The sequence below is a fragment of the Penicillium cosmopolitanum genome (assembly GCF_028827165.1).
Source record: "Penicillium cosmopolitanum strain IBT 29677 chromosome Unknown utg000005l:1.0-4006212.0:1.0-4009387.0, whole genome shotgun sequence".
In the NCBI taxonomy this organism is placed as follows: Eukaryota; Fungi; Ascomycota; class Eurotiomycetes; order Eurotiales; family Aspergillaceae; genus Penicillium; species Penicillium cosmopolitanum.
Window position 1 is genome coordinate 1,901,938 of NW_026622675.1, and position 15,972 is coordinate 1,917,909.

The following is a 15,972-nucleotide window of genomic DNA, read 5'->3' on the forward strand; positions in this document are numbered from 1 at the left end:
TTTATCGTGGCCCAATGAATATGCAATAGATGCAATTTCGCCCACTATATTAACGGCGACTGAGCCGTTGAACTATAGGAATGCCCAGGCGAAGTTGCTTGTTTCTTTGATTGGGTGGAAAGTCTGGTCAACCTCGAACGTAATCGGCTGGCTGAGCCCGTGTCAGACGAGGAGGCAACCAGTGCGCCTCGCCTTGGCTCTAATTCCTGTTTATTTTCTCACATACGACGCAACACAGATGGACTCTAGTTCTGCGATTCTTCGGCCTCATCAAACCTTCTTTCTCTTATCAGAATAATTACCATGGATGAAATTCGCAAGCGAAAGTTGCCCTTCATCGGGGATGATGGTCAACAGCGCTATCCGTCTTCAACCCCACTACCAGAAGAGATCGACAAGGACGATGAGATCTGTTTTGGATCTGTAAGTGAGCGCTGAGGCTCATTTATCCATATCTAGAGTCTAGCCGTACTAAAAAGTTGTGCAGATTATCGATGTTAAAACTCAGTTATGTGGTTCAGATGGGTTGTCTGATTTTCCCATAGCCCCGGAACTTGAAGAGCAACCATTTGATCTTCTACGTGAAGGAGACTTCTTTTCACTCACAAATGGCCAATCAAAGATTTCTCTCCTAGATAAGAAGAAAAGCAGTGACCTTTCTGAACTCACAGAAGCTTTTGAAGTTCGGCTTCAGGCCTTCACTTCAACCAGCCATATTCTTGACATTATCCATTTTTTGGAAGAAGGCACTAGGGGAAGCCCTGAAAAGTCATTATCAGTTGAGATCAATATATATGGTTCTGAGAGAGATGCGAAAGAAGTGGGAATTCTTCTCGGCAACACCCAGAATTTTCTACAGCCTCCTCGCTATGGAGTCGAGAAGATGACATACAAGAACCCTCAAATTCTTTCAATAGCTGGCTTTTCAGATGAAACCCGCATCCCTCCTATTTTTATTTACGAGAATGATGGAGATAACTCATCCCATGACGATGAACAAACTGTGTCACAGGATGATGATGTTGATAACGTTGATGACTTTTTGGACACTGGATTAAGGCACGAGTCAAGAGCTAACATATCAGTCGATCGCCGTATTCAAACTGAACTTCGCGAGTGAGTTGAGATTTGATATCGTCAACGAATTTCTGTTTCTAACACTCTATTCAAGGCACCAAAAAGAAGCAGTTGACTTTATTTCTCGCCGAGAGCGGGGAGAAATGCCTGAAGAGCAGAGTCTTTGGAAATACAATGATGAGGATGAGGATGAGCCATTGTGAGTTTTTTTTCTCTAGCTATAACTCTTCGGGGTATTCATTGGAAACTTTGTAGCTATCAACATGTCTTGAATGGAGAAAGGAAAAGTCAGCCCAGTCATGCTCGAGGTGGGATCCTTGCCGACGAGATGGGTCTGGGTAAGACCTTGGTAATATTGTCAGTCATAGCCGGGACACTTGCTCTCGCAAAGGAATTCGAAGGACTCGACATAGAAGAATCTCAGCCACAGATCGAGCCGCAGATCCAGCCACAACCAAAATTGAACTCGCAAGCGACCCTCATTTTGGTTCCGTCCACTCGTACGCTACTCTCGCCCATTCCTAAGACAGTCTATCTAACAATAAAATGCAGTTATTATAGATAACTGGGTTAAGGAAATTCGAAAGTGAGAGCGACAATCTTGGTGGATTTGACTAAAGCTAACGGCTATCAGGCATTCCTTTCCGTCAAGCTTAGTCTTTCATAAGCATATTGGGCAGGACAGATATTTAGAGAAGGAATTCCTTCGCAAAAGGGCTATTGTATTCACAACATACGCGACTCTTGCAACTGAGGTCCGTCGTGAGGCCAGCTTTTTGTCAAATATCAATTGGTTTCGAATTGTTCTTGATGAAGGTACATCTCCACCGATGAAATCGCGACCTTTTTCACTATGCTAATCATATTGGAAAAAACAAGCCCACTATATCAGAAACCGGGCAACAAAGCAGTTTCTTGCTGTTACAAGGTTATCCGCCCAGAACCGATGGTGTCTCACCGGAACGCCTATCCAGAATGATATCGAAGATTTGGGAGCACTCATCGCTTTTCTCAAAGTCCCAGTACTAGAAAGACCCTCTACATTCCGCAAGCTGATTTCACACCCAATCTCATCTAATGCGAGGTATCGTTTCAAGAATATGCAAACTCTTCTTCATGCAGTCTGTATCAGACGAACCAGAGGCCTTTTGGAAATCCCCGAGCCTATCATCCAAGTGAAACAATTGCCAATGTCACAGTTAGAAAGATCTCAGTACCGCGAGCTCCTTCATGATTGCAAAATGAAAATTGACATGGCGGTCAGTGGTATTAGTCGCCAGCAGAAGGGGAGACCTAACTCGACTGTTCTGGAATCCCTGCTTGCACTTCGCCTCTTTTGCAACAACGGCAAAGCGATAACTAACATGCCCGTGGATTTGGATGAAGCTTTCTCTCTTCTTCAGCAAGCAGGAGATGATATATGTGCTTACTGTGACAGAAGGGTCCATGGTCTGAGCGGCTCTCCCGAAGCCACTGGGCTTGATGAAGCTGTGATTATTCCCAACTGTGGACATCTAGTTTGTCAAGCCTGTTTACCCGATTACTTGGAGAAGAAGGACAAATGCCCTGCTTGTGTACTTCACTCAACTTCTTCCAATGCCCAGAGTAAGACATTGCGTCAGGCGGCGCAACAGGAGACCCCAACTAGACAGAACTCCGGTACCTTTTCCGAAAGATATCCCACAAAGCTGCGCGCTCTTCTGGATGACATTATTCAAAATCGGTCTCAAAGATGGTATATACACACTGAAGCTAGGATTCCAACTTCGCCAACATTTATTCTGACGCTTTGTAATTTTTAGTATTGTTTTTTCAAGCTGGAGGAAATCCCTCGCCATCATCTCGGAACTCCTTTCAAGCCACCACATAGCTTTCAGCATGATAGATGGATCGCTTCCACTACCAAAACGACAACAGGCCCTGGCAGCTTACGAGGGCACAAATGATACAAATGTTCTTCTGATGACTCTTGGAACCGGTGCCGTAGGACTTGACCTTGTGTCATCATCTTGTATCTATCTGCTTGAACCACAATGGAATCCCTCCATCGAAGAGCAGGCAATTGGAAGGGCGTTACGACTTGGTCAGGTCTCACAAGTCAGGATCGTGCGATACATCATGGAAGGCACCGTCGAAGAGGTTTGAGATTCCCTTTCCAATAAAAGATCGAATGACGGGTTCTAATTCCAGCAGAGCAATGTCCTATCCCGTCAGCGCAAAAAGCGTCAGCTCGCAGGTGGTGGATTTAAGAAGCGAAACCAGGAAGATCTCGAATTATTAAAGGTAATGTTTCCTGCTGCAAATTCAAAGGCCAGGCAGGTTCTAACTTCTACAGGAACACGTCAATAAGGAGACCGAGTTGGACTATCACAACGCTGACTATGACATGATCATCGACGGGTAAGACATGTCTAATTGATAGTGTGGAATAATCAGAGAAACAATTCATGTGATGGTACAATCTTGCAAAATATATTTCGAAAATATTTGAAATCAAAGGCCCCCATGTTAATTTTCCCTGGTATCCAACTCCGTTCCGCCCCAGCCTGTCAAGTAGCCTAACAAAATCAAAGTCGAGGTGCCAACCGAGACACTTCGTGCTCATAAGGGAGACGTCTGTAGAGTATTGAATACACCATTGAACCAGGCATCAAAGTCAATTTCTTCTTGGTTCCACGCTAAGGCCATTTCATCCGCATCAAATCCAGCAGACCCGGAGCCTTCAGGCGTGTTTCCGAGTAACTTGGTAATAGACATATCATCAGCATCAGCATTCGGATTCATCTTGCTAAGAGTCGAGAAATTGGCGAAAATCCGATTAAAATCGATCGGCATGCCCGGTTTCAACTCTATAGTGCCAAAACTTGAGGTCGAGCCTTCAGAAATGAAAATTGCATCGACAAGGGCAACGCCCCGTTGGGCAAGAACATCCGAATGCCGTTGAGCGAGACGATCACGCGCGGTTAGAACGGCGTCTCTGTATAGCTCTCTCTTTGCGTTATCTGCGTCCTCTGTAATCGAGTTCACCTCGAAGCATAGAATCACGGCCGCCGTGATGGCAAAAGCACTGTGTGTCCATATAGAAAGATCGTCTTCTTCGACGATTGTTTCGTGTTCGCGTAATATAGTCATTGCTGCAGCAACACATGTGCGCCTTGTGTGGGTGTATCTTGAATCATGAAATGAGTGGAACAGGAAAGGTCGATGAACCATGATGATCTTTTCTGCTGCGGTGATCGCTAGACTTCGTCGGGCAATTCTTAACCAAGGAATTTGGGCCTCTTTGGGCTTGTCCGGTCGCAGTAAGAAGGACGGTATGTTTTGAACGATTGTTCGCATTTGCTGATCAACTTGGAGGATGCGTTCGTATTGTTCTCGAGTGGTCTTTCTCTTATTCATTGGACCAAGTCCATCGCATAGATCGGGCATCAGTGCGGCAAGATTGACAAGGACACGGACGTATGTACTGATTGTTGGGGTAGTAGCCGGCATTTCTACCAGATTGTAGTCATCCGCGTTCATAGGTCGATTCGTCGAATAATGCATGGGGGATATGCTATACGTGTCAGTGAAGGGAATGGCGAAATGATCTTGAATAATCATTTGGCACCAGACTCTCCTGCCGACTTCTCGTTCAATCCGCTCTTCCCACTGATCTCTGTGATCTCTATTTTGAGACCCTACTGTCGGGTGGTCCTTGATTTTGTGAAGCCCCAGGCACTCGGCGATTCGCACTGCCGCATTGAATAAGGTCGCGTTGAGTTGACTCAGGCCCAGGTTATGTGCAACCTCCGTCGAGATGACCACGGCTTGAACGGAGTAGATCGAAATATTGTTCAAAAAGTGTGAGCTATACATAGTCTGCACCATGGCGGAGAACAGCTGTTGGGTAGATTGCATCGCATCTAGATTTACGTCGACCTGCGACCGTAACTTATGGCTATTCTGGATGGAATTGATGGTGCAGCTCAGGACTGCAAAGTAAAGAGCCACCCAGAGAGGATGATCGCATCTTCCACTCGTCCAAAAGACCTCACACTGTTGGAGAAATGTCGGGCCATGGAAACAATTGTGATGCCATGCAAGGTGATAGACATGAAACTTGATAAGCTTTTGGGCCTCAGTAGTTCTTGGGAAATCCACCATCGACTCCAGCGCCGAGCCGAAGATTTGAAATGATGCGCTGTTCGTTGATAGGAACTCCGGACTATCTCTGCGATACTGGCAAGCGCATCTCCGGTGGGGATAGCATCCAGCGGAGTTTCTGCCCCAGGCGAGATGCTCAATCGCTGTGACGAGCGGTGGGTCTGTATTGTCCGAAGGAGCTTCTGCAAATCGATGCCGAATTTGTTTCCCATCGGCGGATTCTGACAATTGTAAAGAGTCGGACGCCGAAGCCAGATCGACTTGGTCGAATTGCTCAGTCTGGTTTCTTGGTATTGCACTATCGCCTGTCTGGAGAAGCGTGACCCTGTTTCTCAGTTTTTGGGTGATTTCCGGCAGTTTCTCCGTTGAAAAGGAATCCAAATCCCCCAGGATCGTTTCCAGAAATTGGATCTCAGAGGCATGCTGTACAACATCACGTCGCAGGCGAACGGTTTCGACTGAACAGTTCAAATTCAAACGCCGGCAACGCGAACAGGGGGACTGCTTATCGCATTTTCGCTTCCGCCTGGTACATTCTGGGACCTGTCAATGTCTGCCCGGTCGCACCATGGCTCATGGAGCGCGGGGGGAAAAGATGAAACATACCTTGACATGCCAACGGTCGACGCTGAGAAAGCCGCGGGGCTGATGAAGATTCGCCAGCCCTGGGCATTGTGAGGGTCGCGAGATCGCGAGACAATGATGTGAGGGAGAGGAGGGCGGAGGAGATCGGAAGACTCGCCCGCGGAAGCAGAAAAAGATCCGATGACCAAGTCATCCACCATGATTGGTCGCCCGTTGAAGAGAGATAGTCTAGACCATCAAGGCAGGTACAATATAATCCGGTAGGTCCTTCAACAGGTCTTGATAAGGGTTACCCTGTGCGTCCTAGGTGAGTCTGGGGTATTCAACACGTGCCAGAAAGGAGCAGGGTCAGGTGACACGCGTCATTCGAGGTGCTGTAAGAAGTCATAGCGATAAAGTGATATAGTAGATAGTTAATAATAGCTAGATTAGCTCGAAAATTACAAATATTTAAGCGGATGACTGGGTCTATCGAGATAGCCAACGATTATCTTACACAGAGTGCCAAGAACTATACCTTACTATATTCGAGCCACACTCTAGATGGCCGTCTGATCAAGGCACCAAGGCACAAAGGCACCAAGGCAACGGAAGTAACCACCAGGGTGCTTTACAATTAGTATCTTGGGTAATTCCAGGAAAGAAAAAAAACCTCCCCAAATAACCCAGTTTACCTTTAGTTTCTACTGGATATTGTGCATATGCTTTGTAACAGCCTAAGTAGTGGTTGATATGGTACAGTTCTCAGCTCAATAGACATAGACTAACCAAAAAGGCCATTTGTATCCTCCAAAGTCCGACCAGCAGTCTCCGGTAGCAGAATCCACGCCCATAATAGACCGAAAAATGTCATTATAGAAAAGAACCAAAAGGTCCCTTCAGACTGTAGGGAGTTTTGCAATAAAATGGACGGAACAGCCTAGATGGGTCAGTGGTCGCAAGAAAATGGTCCAGGATAGTAACATACCTTGGACAGTCCGTAGCGATTGACATAATGGAAACACATCAAAAGGCTCGAGCCAGTCGCGCGAACTCGCAAAGGAAATATCTCAGCGTTTAGCAAATACTGAATCGAATTCCAACCCATAGCCCACCCGATACCTACAAAGTAGATGAAGACAATGGCACCGAGGGCTGCTCTTTTGCTCGAAGGGGATTCATCGCCAGCCAAGGATGCGTTAACAGTAAGAAATATTGCAATGTACAGCATGGCCACTTGTTGTACTACAATTCCCGAGATCAAAGACCGTTTCCGGCCAATGTGGTCGATGAGTAAGATAGCACAGAAAAGAGATGCCACAAATTTGACGGCACCGAAGATCGCTGTTGTGAATAGCTTTTCGGATTGACCATTGATTCCAAACAAGGAGAATAACTCGGGCGCATATGCTTCGATCATATTAGCATCCCAGGCCTTTATCGGAGCTGGTTGAGGATGTGTATACTTGTGAGAGAATTGGCCCCAGACCATTGACTAAGAATCTGGGAAGATATCACGAACAATAATCTCCTGAGATTAGATCGAGAAAGGAAAAGTTCCTTCAGAGATCCAATACATGATCTGTATAAAGAGCGCTCTTGTTCATGCTCCAATTGTCCTTTGATCCCTTCCAGTTCCGCTGAAACTTCATTATGGTCATCTGGCAGGCCCCATATTTTCCCCAAAGCCCTGCCTGCTTCATCCCATTTACCTAGTCGACATAGATGCCGAGGACTCTCTTCACAAAGAAAAGAACCCATAATCAGAAGACCCGCTACAATTATTTGTATCGACTGCGGGATAATCCACTGCCGAGAAGAATTGCTCGACAAATGCACCGCTGCTCCCCATGCTGCGAAGTACTAGAGAAAAAATACCGCCAGGTTAGCCGATTTACTGTCTCAGTAGTATCACGACAGTCACAGGATACTCACTCCAACCATAATTCCAATATATTCCGACATGCCAAACACAGACACCAGCATACCGCGTGCGCTACGGGGCGCAATTTCTGCAAGATAGGTCGGCGCCACAACCCCAGCTTGTCCAATTCCAAGTCCCATTATAAAACGACCAGCGTATATTTGACCCAGTTTCCCACTAGCAGTGATGACGATAATAATGCCCGCCATCCACAGCGTACAGAGCTGACGCATGGACCACAGCATTCCCATACGCTCGCAAAGAAGGAAAGCGATCAGCGCGCCGGGAATGCTGCCAATGTGAACCATTGAGGTGATATTCGAGAGGCGATTCGCTTGCTGGGATGCATCGGGGGGATTTGGCTTGCAGACCAAACTCATTGATAAAGGAATTTTGAGCAACGGATGTGGAAATGAGGCCCTCGTCGAGGCCTGTTGTTTCAAGTTATTTTTCAACCATTTGAACACGCGTTTTCGGGCGATTAACGTACCTCTTGACATCCCTGATAATCCGAAGCAAAGAGCAGCACATATTAGCCTGAATGTGAAATGCTTGAATATCGAGTAAAAAGGTGCCGTCGTCTTCATTGTGTTGGATCAAGGCGAAGAGAAGGGTTGCAAACAGCTTCTCCGTCTGGCCACGGCCTAGGAGGGCTCGAGATGATTACCGTAGGTGTCATGGAAGAGAGCGCTCGTAATAATCTGCTCGGTTCATTTATTTTCATCATTCTGGGGCTTAATAGGGGTCAGACAAGCGTAATAAGCTAGGTATTACTGGCAAAGAAGGGAAGCCACCCCACTTAGCCCTACAGGGCTGAAGGAAATAAGCCTTCAATCGGACCAATCCAAGGCATGCGGTGGGAAACTAGAATGCTCTAAAAATGGGGCCATCAGTCAATTGCACCATACAGAGTACTCCGTACATCTTTGGAGAAAGGACAGAATTGTGTTGCCTGTGGGCGGGTGACGATGCTGGAATCGGATCCACACTGATACCAATTTCTTCATCCTAAGACTGGCTGGGATATTTTCACAATCTGCTTCTAAACAAGATATTTGGCTATATGGGGTTTGCGGAATTAATTCATACGGTGCTTCTTTTTCCTTCAAAAATCCTCAAAGTCAGTGTGTATCGTTCATGATCCTCTGTGTTGAGAAAAAGTTGCTCGATACCTCGTGCTATTTAGTATACGATAATCGCAATTCAGGATAAAATGCGAGCACGATTAATATTGGACGATCTTTGTACAGTCCAGAATTCGGAAGAGGGTTCTATAGAATTCATATATCCATTTTACCTTGGGACCGACTGGCCTCCTTGTCGACCCTTAGACGGTCGGGTCGGGGGTTTATCCACCACCGGTCCATTATAACCTTGAAAGGGCCCGGGGATAACGTTATCCGTCCCACGCCGGGGTACGAATCTGGCTTTACGAAACTGGCTTCTCTGTGGGGTTGAATATCTCGGAATAAAATTTTATGTCACAAAGGCTCTCCAAAATTTATCGCGTGTCGCTCGCTGGGCAGTCGCTATTTACCAATTGGTATTACTGGTTGATATTTCTACTCCGTACATTCTCGGCCAATGTCTTTGACCGCCACCCTTAAGTACTAGTAACCGCTAGTTAGTGGCTCCGGGAAAAGCCTAGTACCTAATGCTTATCTACTCAGGCACTGAAAACTAAACCGCGAAGACTAATTCATCTGCAATAGTGAAATGCTTTTTAGACAGTAGGATGGTGTTGTAGGCAGGGTTCCTGGCCAGGGTGAACTGGGCTCCAATCTCCAATGTGGAACTGGCTCTATGTACAACAGTAAAACAGGGACCTGGGATCCATGACGACACTCTAGGCCACCGAGACCGAAGAGTTCCAAAATTAGTATTACTGGGGAAAGCTCCCACAAAGTAACCAGTGCGGACGCCGAGTCCAATCAAGGGAACTCTAGGGATCTCGTCGGCGATTTCCTCAGATCTTACCCCAAGATGAAGCTCGGACACAAGTGTGAATGATCGGGCGAGCCCCAACCTTGTCTCCTGTCACTGCCCAATTTTGACAAAAGGGAGAGAAACCCCACTCCGTAATAGCCCGTAGGCTGCGGTTAAAACTCCGCCTTAGCCAAACCCCATAGACCAAAGGGAGGGGAGGGATAGGGGAGGTATCGGGGGAACGCGGGGCATCTTACAGCATCATTCCTCTAGGGGAAATCCCACGCGTGGTTCAGGAGCAAGAAGAATGACTTACACACACAGCGAGACACACCGATCTTCTAGAAGGTCGCGTTCCTGAAAAAGATGGGCGATCATGCCGGCTCGCCGAGCCAATCAAATTGCCGGCTGCATCACCGGCAGCCGGGCCGGTCGTAACCTGATTGGTTGAAAATGCCGACGAGGGGAAGTGTGCGATCTATACAGGCCGAATGGGTTTTGTTCACCAACTCAACCACCTGAATCCATTGTTGGGCGATAAGAATCCAAGGTGGGCTTCTTATTACCTGATTTCCCCATAACAACACACTATATCTTTCCATCTGTCGGGCCTTGCTCCTTTTTCCCCTCTTACCACCCCTTCGTTTAACCCTCCTTCAACTTTCCCCCCCTCCTTCACCGGAAGTTGGCCTGGTCGATCCACAGTAAGTTGTCTCATGAGATAATATTATTGCACTGCCCCGCGTTACATTTGTTTTATCTAATCGAATTCGCCTCCAGGTTTCTCTCCGTTAAACATCTAGCACTGTGGACTTGAGACCATTCCAATTTCCATCCGTTCTGTCTCTCTACTTCGCATATCCCCCCTCACCTCACAATTTCTACACCCACTTTACTGCGACAAGTTTCACTTCCAGACGGCCCGTTCAATCGATGATCGTGGCTGGGCTGTTCTGAATAAATCAACATACACACATATACACGCATATATACTATACACGCATCATGATTCAAGACCTTCAGGAGAAGCACATGTCGCTGAGTATCCAGCGCAATGGCAGCCGGCTCGCCGAGCTCATGGTGGCGGATACCCTCGTTGCTGCAGGCTCAGCAACGTTGGTTACACCAGCGGTGATGATCTTTGACAGGTTAGTGACCTTTTGCAAGGTTTCTAGAGCACTCGTTGACCCTTCCTAGACTCGTCGTCGAAAAGTCCTTCTACAACCAACCACTCTTTCCCGCATTCCGCAGACATCTCTGGTTCTCCATCACCCAACCAGCCACATTCTTAGTTTCGCGCCCTAGCCTGCTGGTCTGGGGCCTTTATACTGCAACATTCGCAACCGCCAACATGTCCGAAACCCTCCTCAATAAAGTCTATCCCAAAATCGACCATGCCATTGCCGGTATGACCACATTCGCATCCACCTTCGTGGTCAACTCCTCCGTCGGCATCTGGAAAGATGTCAAATTCGCCCAATTATTCGGCAGCCCAAAGCCAACAAAGACACCATCCCCAACACCACAACCTGACGCCAAACCACCTCCTCCCCAAAGATGGTTCGCTCCATCGGCCGCACCAGAATCCCCCTGGCCACATACTCAGCTTTCCTTCTCCGAGATGGCCTCACCATCTTCGGCTCCTTCAGTCTCCCCGCAATGGTCTCGGCTACTATCCCGGACTCCATTGCTTCGCAAGAATATCTCAAAATCCTCATCGCGCAACTTGCCATCCCGGCCTCCATCCAGCTTATTAGCACCCCGATCCACCTTTTCGGCCTGGACGTATACAACCGACCGCAAGTGATGCCTACAAAAGAGCGTGTCGCACGAATCAGCCGCGACTGGATCGGCGCCTCGCTACTTCGAATGTGCCGCATTATCCCCGCGTTTGGAATCGGGGGCTTCGTGAACACCGAAGGCCGGCTCTATCTACATGAACAGCTGGATGAGCGTCGCGCCCCTTCATGAGTCCACCCATCGTCCAACCAATACAAAAAAAGCCCCCCCACAAAATAAATAGAATATCATATAGAACAATATACCCTCATTTTGCATTTTCTTTTTTCTTCACATTTCATTTTCTGACCTCATCACGTCACTACCTCAAAGTAATTTCGCGTTGTGTGCTTATCGGCTATCAACCCCACCACCCACGCCGACCGGCCCGGTTTTCTGCGCTTGGCCTCGGCGTGGACCCCGGCTTCACCGGGCCTGCTCTGCCCTGTGAGGGGCTGTCGTAAAGAGAATTTTGCTGTCTGATTTTCTGTTAAATTTTTGATTTCTAGGCCCGCTTCGCGGGGTTGGGCACGCTTTTCTCCCACCGACTTTTATATGCCGCCCGGAAGAAGATCCCGACCACGTCCCGGTGGGGAAGTTCGAACTTATATGGTCATGACTCAGAGGTTAAGGCAACACACTGTAAAATACCTCTATATACAACTACTGACCACCTTGCGCTCGTAGGGCGCCGTAAATAAGGCCAAGTATACTATACTTCAAAGGCGTTGGGACAAATGCGGTGTCAACACCATCCGTCATCCCGGTTCTAGTAACATAATGATTTGGGGTTGTTTTAAATTTGCTATACCAAGGATGATAGACAAAGATCGTCTTACACAGAAATATAAGTGGGTGAGACCGAGAGAGTTGCAATTAAAGAAATTGAGTGTGTTAAAGACTTCCTCAATTGCCAATTCCCTACTTGCCCAAGCCGAGACTGTTGATCAGGTTATCGATTCCAAGACCACCAAGAAGACCATTAACAAGTCCACCAAGGCCAAGCCCGCTCAAAAGATTATTGACAAGACCGAGAATACCACTTAGAAGCAATCCAACTGCCGTAATGATTTGGAAAAGTGGTTCGGATAGCAACGTCCATAGCGGATTGAGCTTTTTCTTCGCATGAGGCATATCTGCAATTCTCTGGCGGCCTTTTTCAATAGTATTCATCACAGTCTCAGTCAATTGTTTCAGAAGATCTGCTAGCTGATATTCCTCTGGTGTCGCCTCGTGAGCAGCACTGTGGGCTTTTGCAGATGCAGCGATGGATCCATCGGGATCGAGCGCCCTGATAGTGCCTTTACACTCCTGTAGGATGTTTCCGGCATTTTCAATCAGAGGTTTCACGCTCTGAACTAGTTTTTCTTCATCCAACTCCTCACGGGGCGTACGATCGGCTCTTTCAAGATGCTATATCAATTTAGTTATATGAAGTGAGACAATCCAAGAGAGCCTTACCTCTGTGATCTGTTTGCAGAGCGGCTCCACCGATTCAAGTGTTTGCTGTATAACGGTCGAAATCTTCTTCGCCAAATCTTTGTCATGTTGCTCTTTGGCCTGTTTCTCAGCTTCCTCAGGGGATATTTCGGGCTCGGGCTCGGGCTCGGCGTCTGGCAGGTTCTCCTCCAGCGTGCATTCGCCGATTTGATTTCCATCATTGTCAACGATATAGCCATCATCATTCACCATCTTGCCTATTAAGGCTTTAGGGTTACCCATGGTGAGTCTGCCTATTAGGTTACCATCGATGTCGCGGACCTCGCCATCTCGGTTCACCTTTCGGCCACTCATTGGGTTGATATCGCGTTGCTTTTCCTCGGGAGTCCATCGCTCTGCACGGCCGATGATATTGCCCACTTTGTCCACAATTTCACCATCTTCATCCACGGCACGACCAACAAGTCTTTTTGGGTCCCCGTCAATTAGCCTACCGACCACTTCCTTTTCAGAAGTGATCACACATCCATCTTTTGTTACAGTCAAGTCATCGAGCCCATAGAACACACCCTCAGGTCGCTCTCGCTCAGCAGCAGGGATCAGTTCAGCGTTGCCTAGCACTTTCCCATCATCACTCCAGATCTGACCTTCTCCATCCACCTTCATTCCATTTAGTTTCTTTGGATTTCCTGAAACAAGCCGCCCAAAGACCGCTCCAGTTTCGTCGACGATGTTTCCAAATTTGTTGACTGTCATCCCATCAAGTTCGGAGAGGTCTTCCTCTGGTTCTTCAGAGGGTTCGGATGGTGTGTATGGTTCAGCGCGTCCTATCACGTTGCCACGCTTATCCATGATATCTCCATCTTCATCCACAGCTTTACCTCGCAATTTATTAGGATCTCCCTCAATGATCCTACCAACAACATCGCCTTCCTCGGTTTCAACAAGCCCATCTTGTCTGACCACCAGATCACCCAGGTCGCTAAAAGGAGCTGGCACCTCACGCTCCTCTTCCGGAATCAGCTCAACCCTTCCAATAACCTGGCCATCATCACCCCACATCTGACCTTCGTTATCGATCGCCCTACCAACAACCTTTTTCAGGTCTCCCTCTGTTACACGGCCTACCAATGCGCCGTCTGGTCCAAAAACAAAGCCCAACTTGTTAGGCGAGAGACCCTCCAAGGAAGAGAAGTCGACCTCTTCTGGCTCTGATTCCGGTTCTTCCCAGGGCTCAGCGTGTCCAATGAGATTGCCTCGTTTATCTAGAACATCCCCATCGTCATCGACAGCCCGACCAATAAGACTCTTGATTTCACCATCAACAATCTGGCCTACCCGGGTCCCAGATGCGTCTTCGACCCAGCCATCCTTGACCACGACAAGATCTTCGAACCCTGCGAATGGGCGCTGATCCTCCTCTTCAATTGCAATTGTTTGCGCTACACCCAAGATATTTCCTCTGTTGTCCCAGAATTGACCGCGATCATCAAGCTCGAATCCTCCTTTGCATATCTCTTTGGCATTGCCCTCAATAAGTTCACCAATTGGCACACCATCCTCGCCGACGATGTTTCCGAACTTGTTGCACTTCAGGCCTTCCAGCGTTGAGATGTCAGGTAATTCCTTGGGGATTTCAGGTGACTCGTTGGCGTCTGCATATTCTTCTTTTTTGTCTTCGAGTTCTTGCATCGCGTTTCTTGCAGCTTCACCTGGCACTGGCTCAACTCTTCCAATAACCTCTCCGTTGTCGTCCAACACTTCGCCTAGTTCGTTTGGGATCTTTCCTGACATTTGCTCCAGATCTTGATATTCAACAACTTGGCCTAAATCCTCGCCTTCATCATTCAGAATTTTGCCATTTTCGTTGATTTCTCTGCCCTGAAGAATGGCAACCCCTGGCAACAGTACGCCACCTGTGGGTTCGGCTTCACCGGCCTGCTCTTCGACTTGATCTAGGGTGATAGGCTCGACTCGCCCGATCAAGTCTTCATCTTCATCAAGAATGTCGCCATTCTCATCAACAGTTCGGCCCGCCAAATCAGCGGGGTCACCTTCAACAAGCCGTCCTAATACTCGTCCGTTTTCGTCTTTGACTAGGCCGTCCTCTGTAACTGGCAAGTTTGCGAGGTCGTGCAGGCTGGGGATATTACCTGTGTCAACCACTTCTTCGACTTCATCGGCCTTCTTTACAGTCTCGTCGCTGACCAGCTCAACTCGGCCAATCAGATCACCATCTTCATCTAAAATCTCACCACCTTCCCCAACCACCTGGCCAGAAAGGTCACTAGGGTCACCCTCGACGAGTGTTCCAACTGCATTGCCATCATTGTCAAGGATCTGTCCTTCCTCGCTGACCTCAAGCCCCTTCAATTGAGACAAATCTGTGGGGAGGCTGGGAATCTTCTCCGTGAGTTTGTTGGCAGCGCCCTTTTCGTCAGACTCGGCCCCTTTAGTGACACCTCCAATACTATCCTGGATGTCGCCAGGAGCTAACCGGGATTTTGCAGCTGTGGCCCGATCACCGAAATCTCTGACGGTGCCCGTAAAGTCTGAAATACGCGAGGCTACATTCTTCCCTCGCTGGAAGAATGAGCCACCGCGCGACCCGGAGGCGGAGTCTCCTTTCTTAATTTCGGGTCGTCTCTGCTCTTCAGAGGGGATATCTGCCACCTGTAGCACGTCTTCTGGGCCGTCAATCGTCTCTTGATGCTCTTCGATGGTCTCTCTTATCGGCAGTGGCTCCTCATATTCCAAGTCGACTGCATTGCTTCCTTCCCGAGCACTAATTTTGTCGGCATTTGGAGTCGCGCTTTCCGATAACTTTTTTTCTTGGGGCGTTGAAGGCAATTCCTTGGTACCCGGTTTCTTTGGCAATTTTTGAATTTTCTTCTTGGGTGTGATAGGTGTTTTGGGCTTGCTTATGGGTTTCACTTGCTTCGAAGGCTTGATATTTGATGCTTCCTGATCAGCTATAGGGCTCTGGGAAGCTGCATCTTTTTCCACAGGCGTATTACGCGGCGTTGGGTGCTTTTTCGCTGATGGAACTCGCTTTGTCGCCGGTGATGCCATTTTGTTCTTGCTCTTTCGCAGCTTTCCGCAGCCGGTTTTCGTTA

General features: G+C 48.0%; 5 protein-coding genes across 5 annotated transcripts; 2 read left to right on the plus strand and 3 right to left on the minus strand.

The window, feature by feature from the left end:
- Positions 1–303: 303 nt before the first annotated feature.
- On the plus strand, positions 304–3,481 carry N7509_003768 (uncharacterized protein; the record flags this gene model as incomplete). The annotated part of the gene is made up of 10 exons (XM_056628405.1): positions 304–423; positions 488–1,116; positions 1,172–1,276; positions 1,333–1,577; positions 1,630–1,663; positions 1,712–1,893; positions 1,957–2,812; positions 2,880–3,216; positions 3,271–3,360; positions 3,413–3,481. 10 exons carry the CDS (start codon positions 304–306, stop codon positions 3,479–3,481), a joined length of 2,667 nt encoding a protein of 888 aa, XP_056491139.1.
- Positions 3,482–3,678: 197 nt separating this feature from the next.
- Positions 3,679–6,008, minus strand: N7509_003769 (uncharacterized protein; the record flags this gene model as incomplete). Its single annotated transcript, XM_056628406.1, has 2 exons — positions 3,679–5,749; positions 5,830–6,008. The coding sequence occupies 2 exons, from the start codon at positions 6,006–6,008 to the stop codon at positions 3,679–3,681; spliced, it is 2,250 nt and encodes a 749-aa protein (XP_056491140.1).
- A 569-nt stretch (positions 6,009–6,577) lies between these two features.
- Positions 6,578–8,298, minus strand: N7509_003770 (uncharacterized protein; the record flags this gene model as incomplete). The annotated part of the gene is made up of 4 exons (XM_056628407.1): positions 6,578–6,727; positions 6,776–7,197; positions 7,254–7,650; positions 7,723–8,298. Coding segments are annotated over 4 exons (1,545 nt in total), but the record flags the coding sequence as incomplete, so codon positions are not given.
- A 2,344-nt stretch (positions 8,299–10,642) lies between these two features.
- Positions 10,643–11,608, plus strand: N7509_003771 (uncharacterized protein; the record flags this gene model as incomplete). The annotated part of the gene is made up of 3 exons (XM_056628408.1): positions 10,643–10,785; positions 10,835–11,102; positions 11,195–11,608. The coding sequence occupies 3 exons, from the start codon at positions 10,643–10,645 to the stop codon at positions 11,606–11,608; spliced, it is 825 nt and encodes a 274-aa protein (XP_056491142.1).
- A 729-nt stretch (positions 11,609–12,337) lies between these two features.
- Positions 12,338–15,928, minus strand: N7509_003772 (DUF3659 domain-containing protein; the record flags this gene model as incomplete). The annotated part of the gene is made up of 2 exons (XM_056628409.1): positions 12,338–12,829; positions 12,878–15,928. The coding sequence occupies 2 exons, from the start codon at positions 15,926–15,928 to the stop codon at positions 12,338–12,340; spliced, it is 3,543 nt and encodes a 1,180-aa protein (XP_056491143.1).
- Positions 15,929–15,972: the final 44 nt, after the last annotated feature.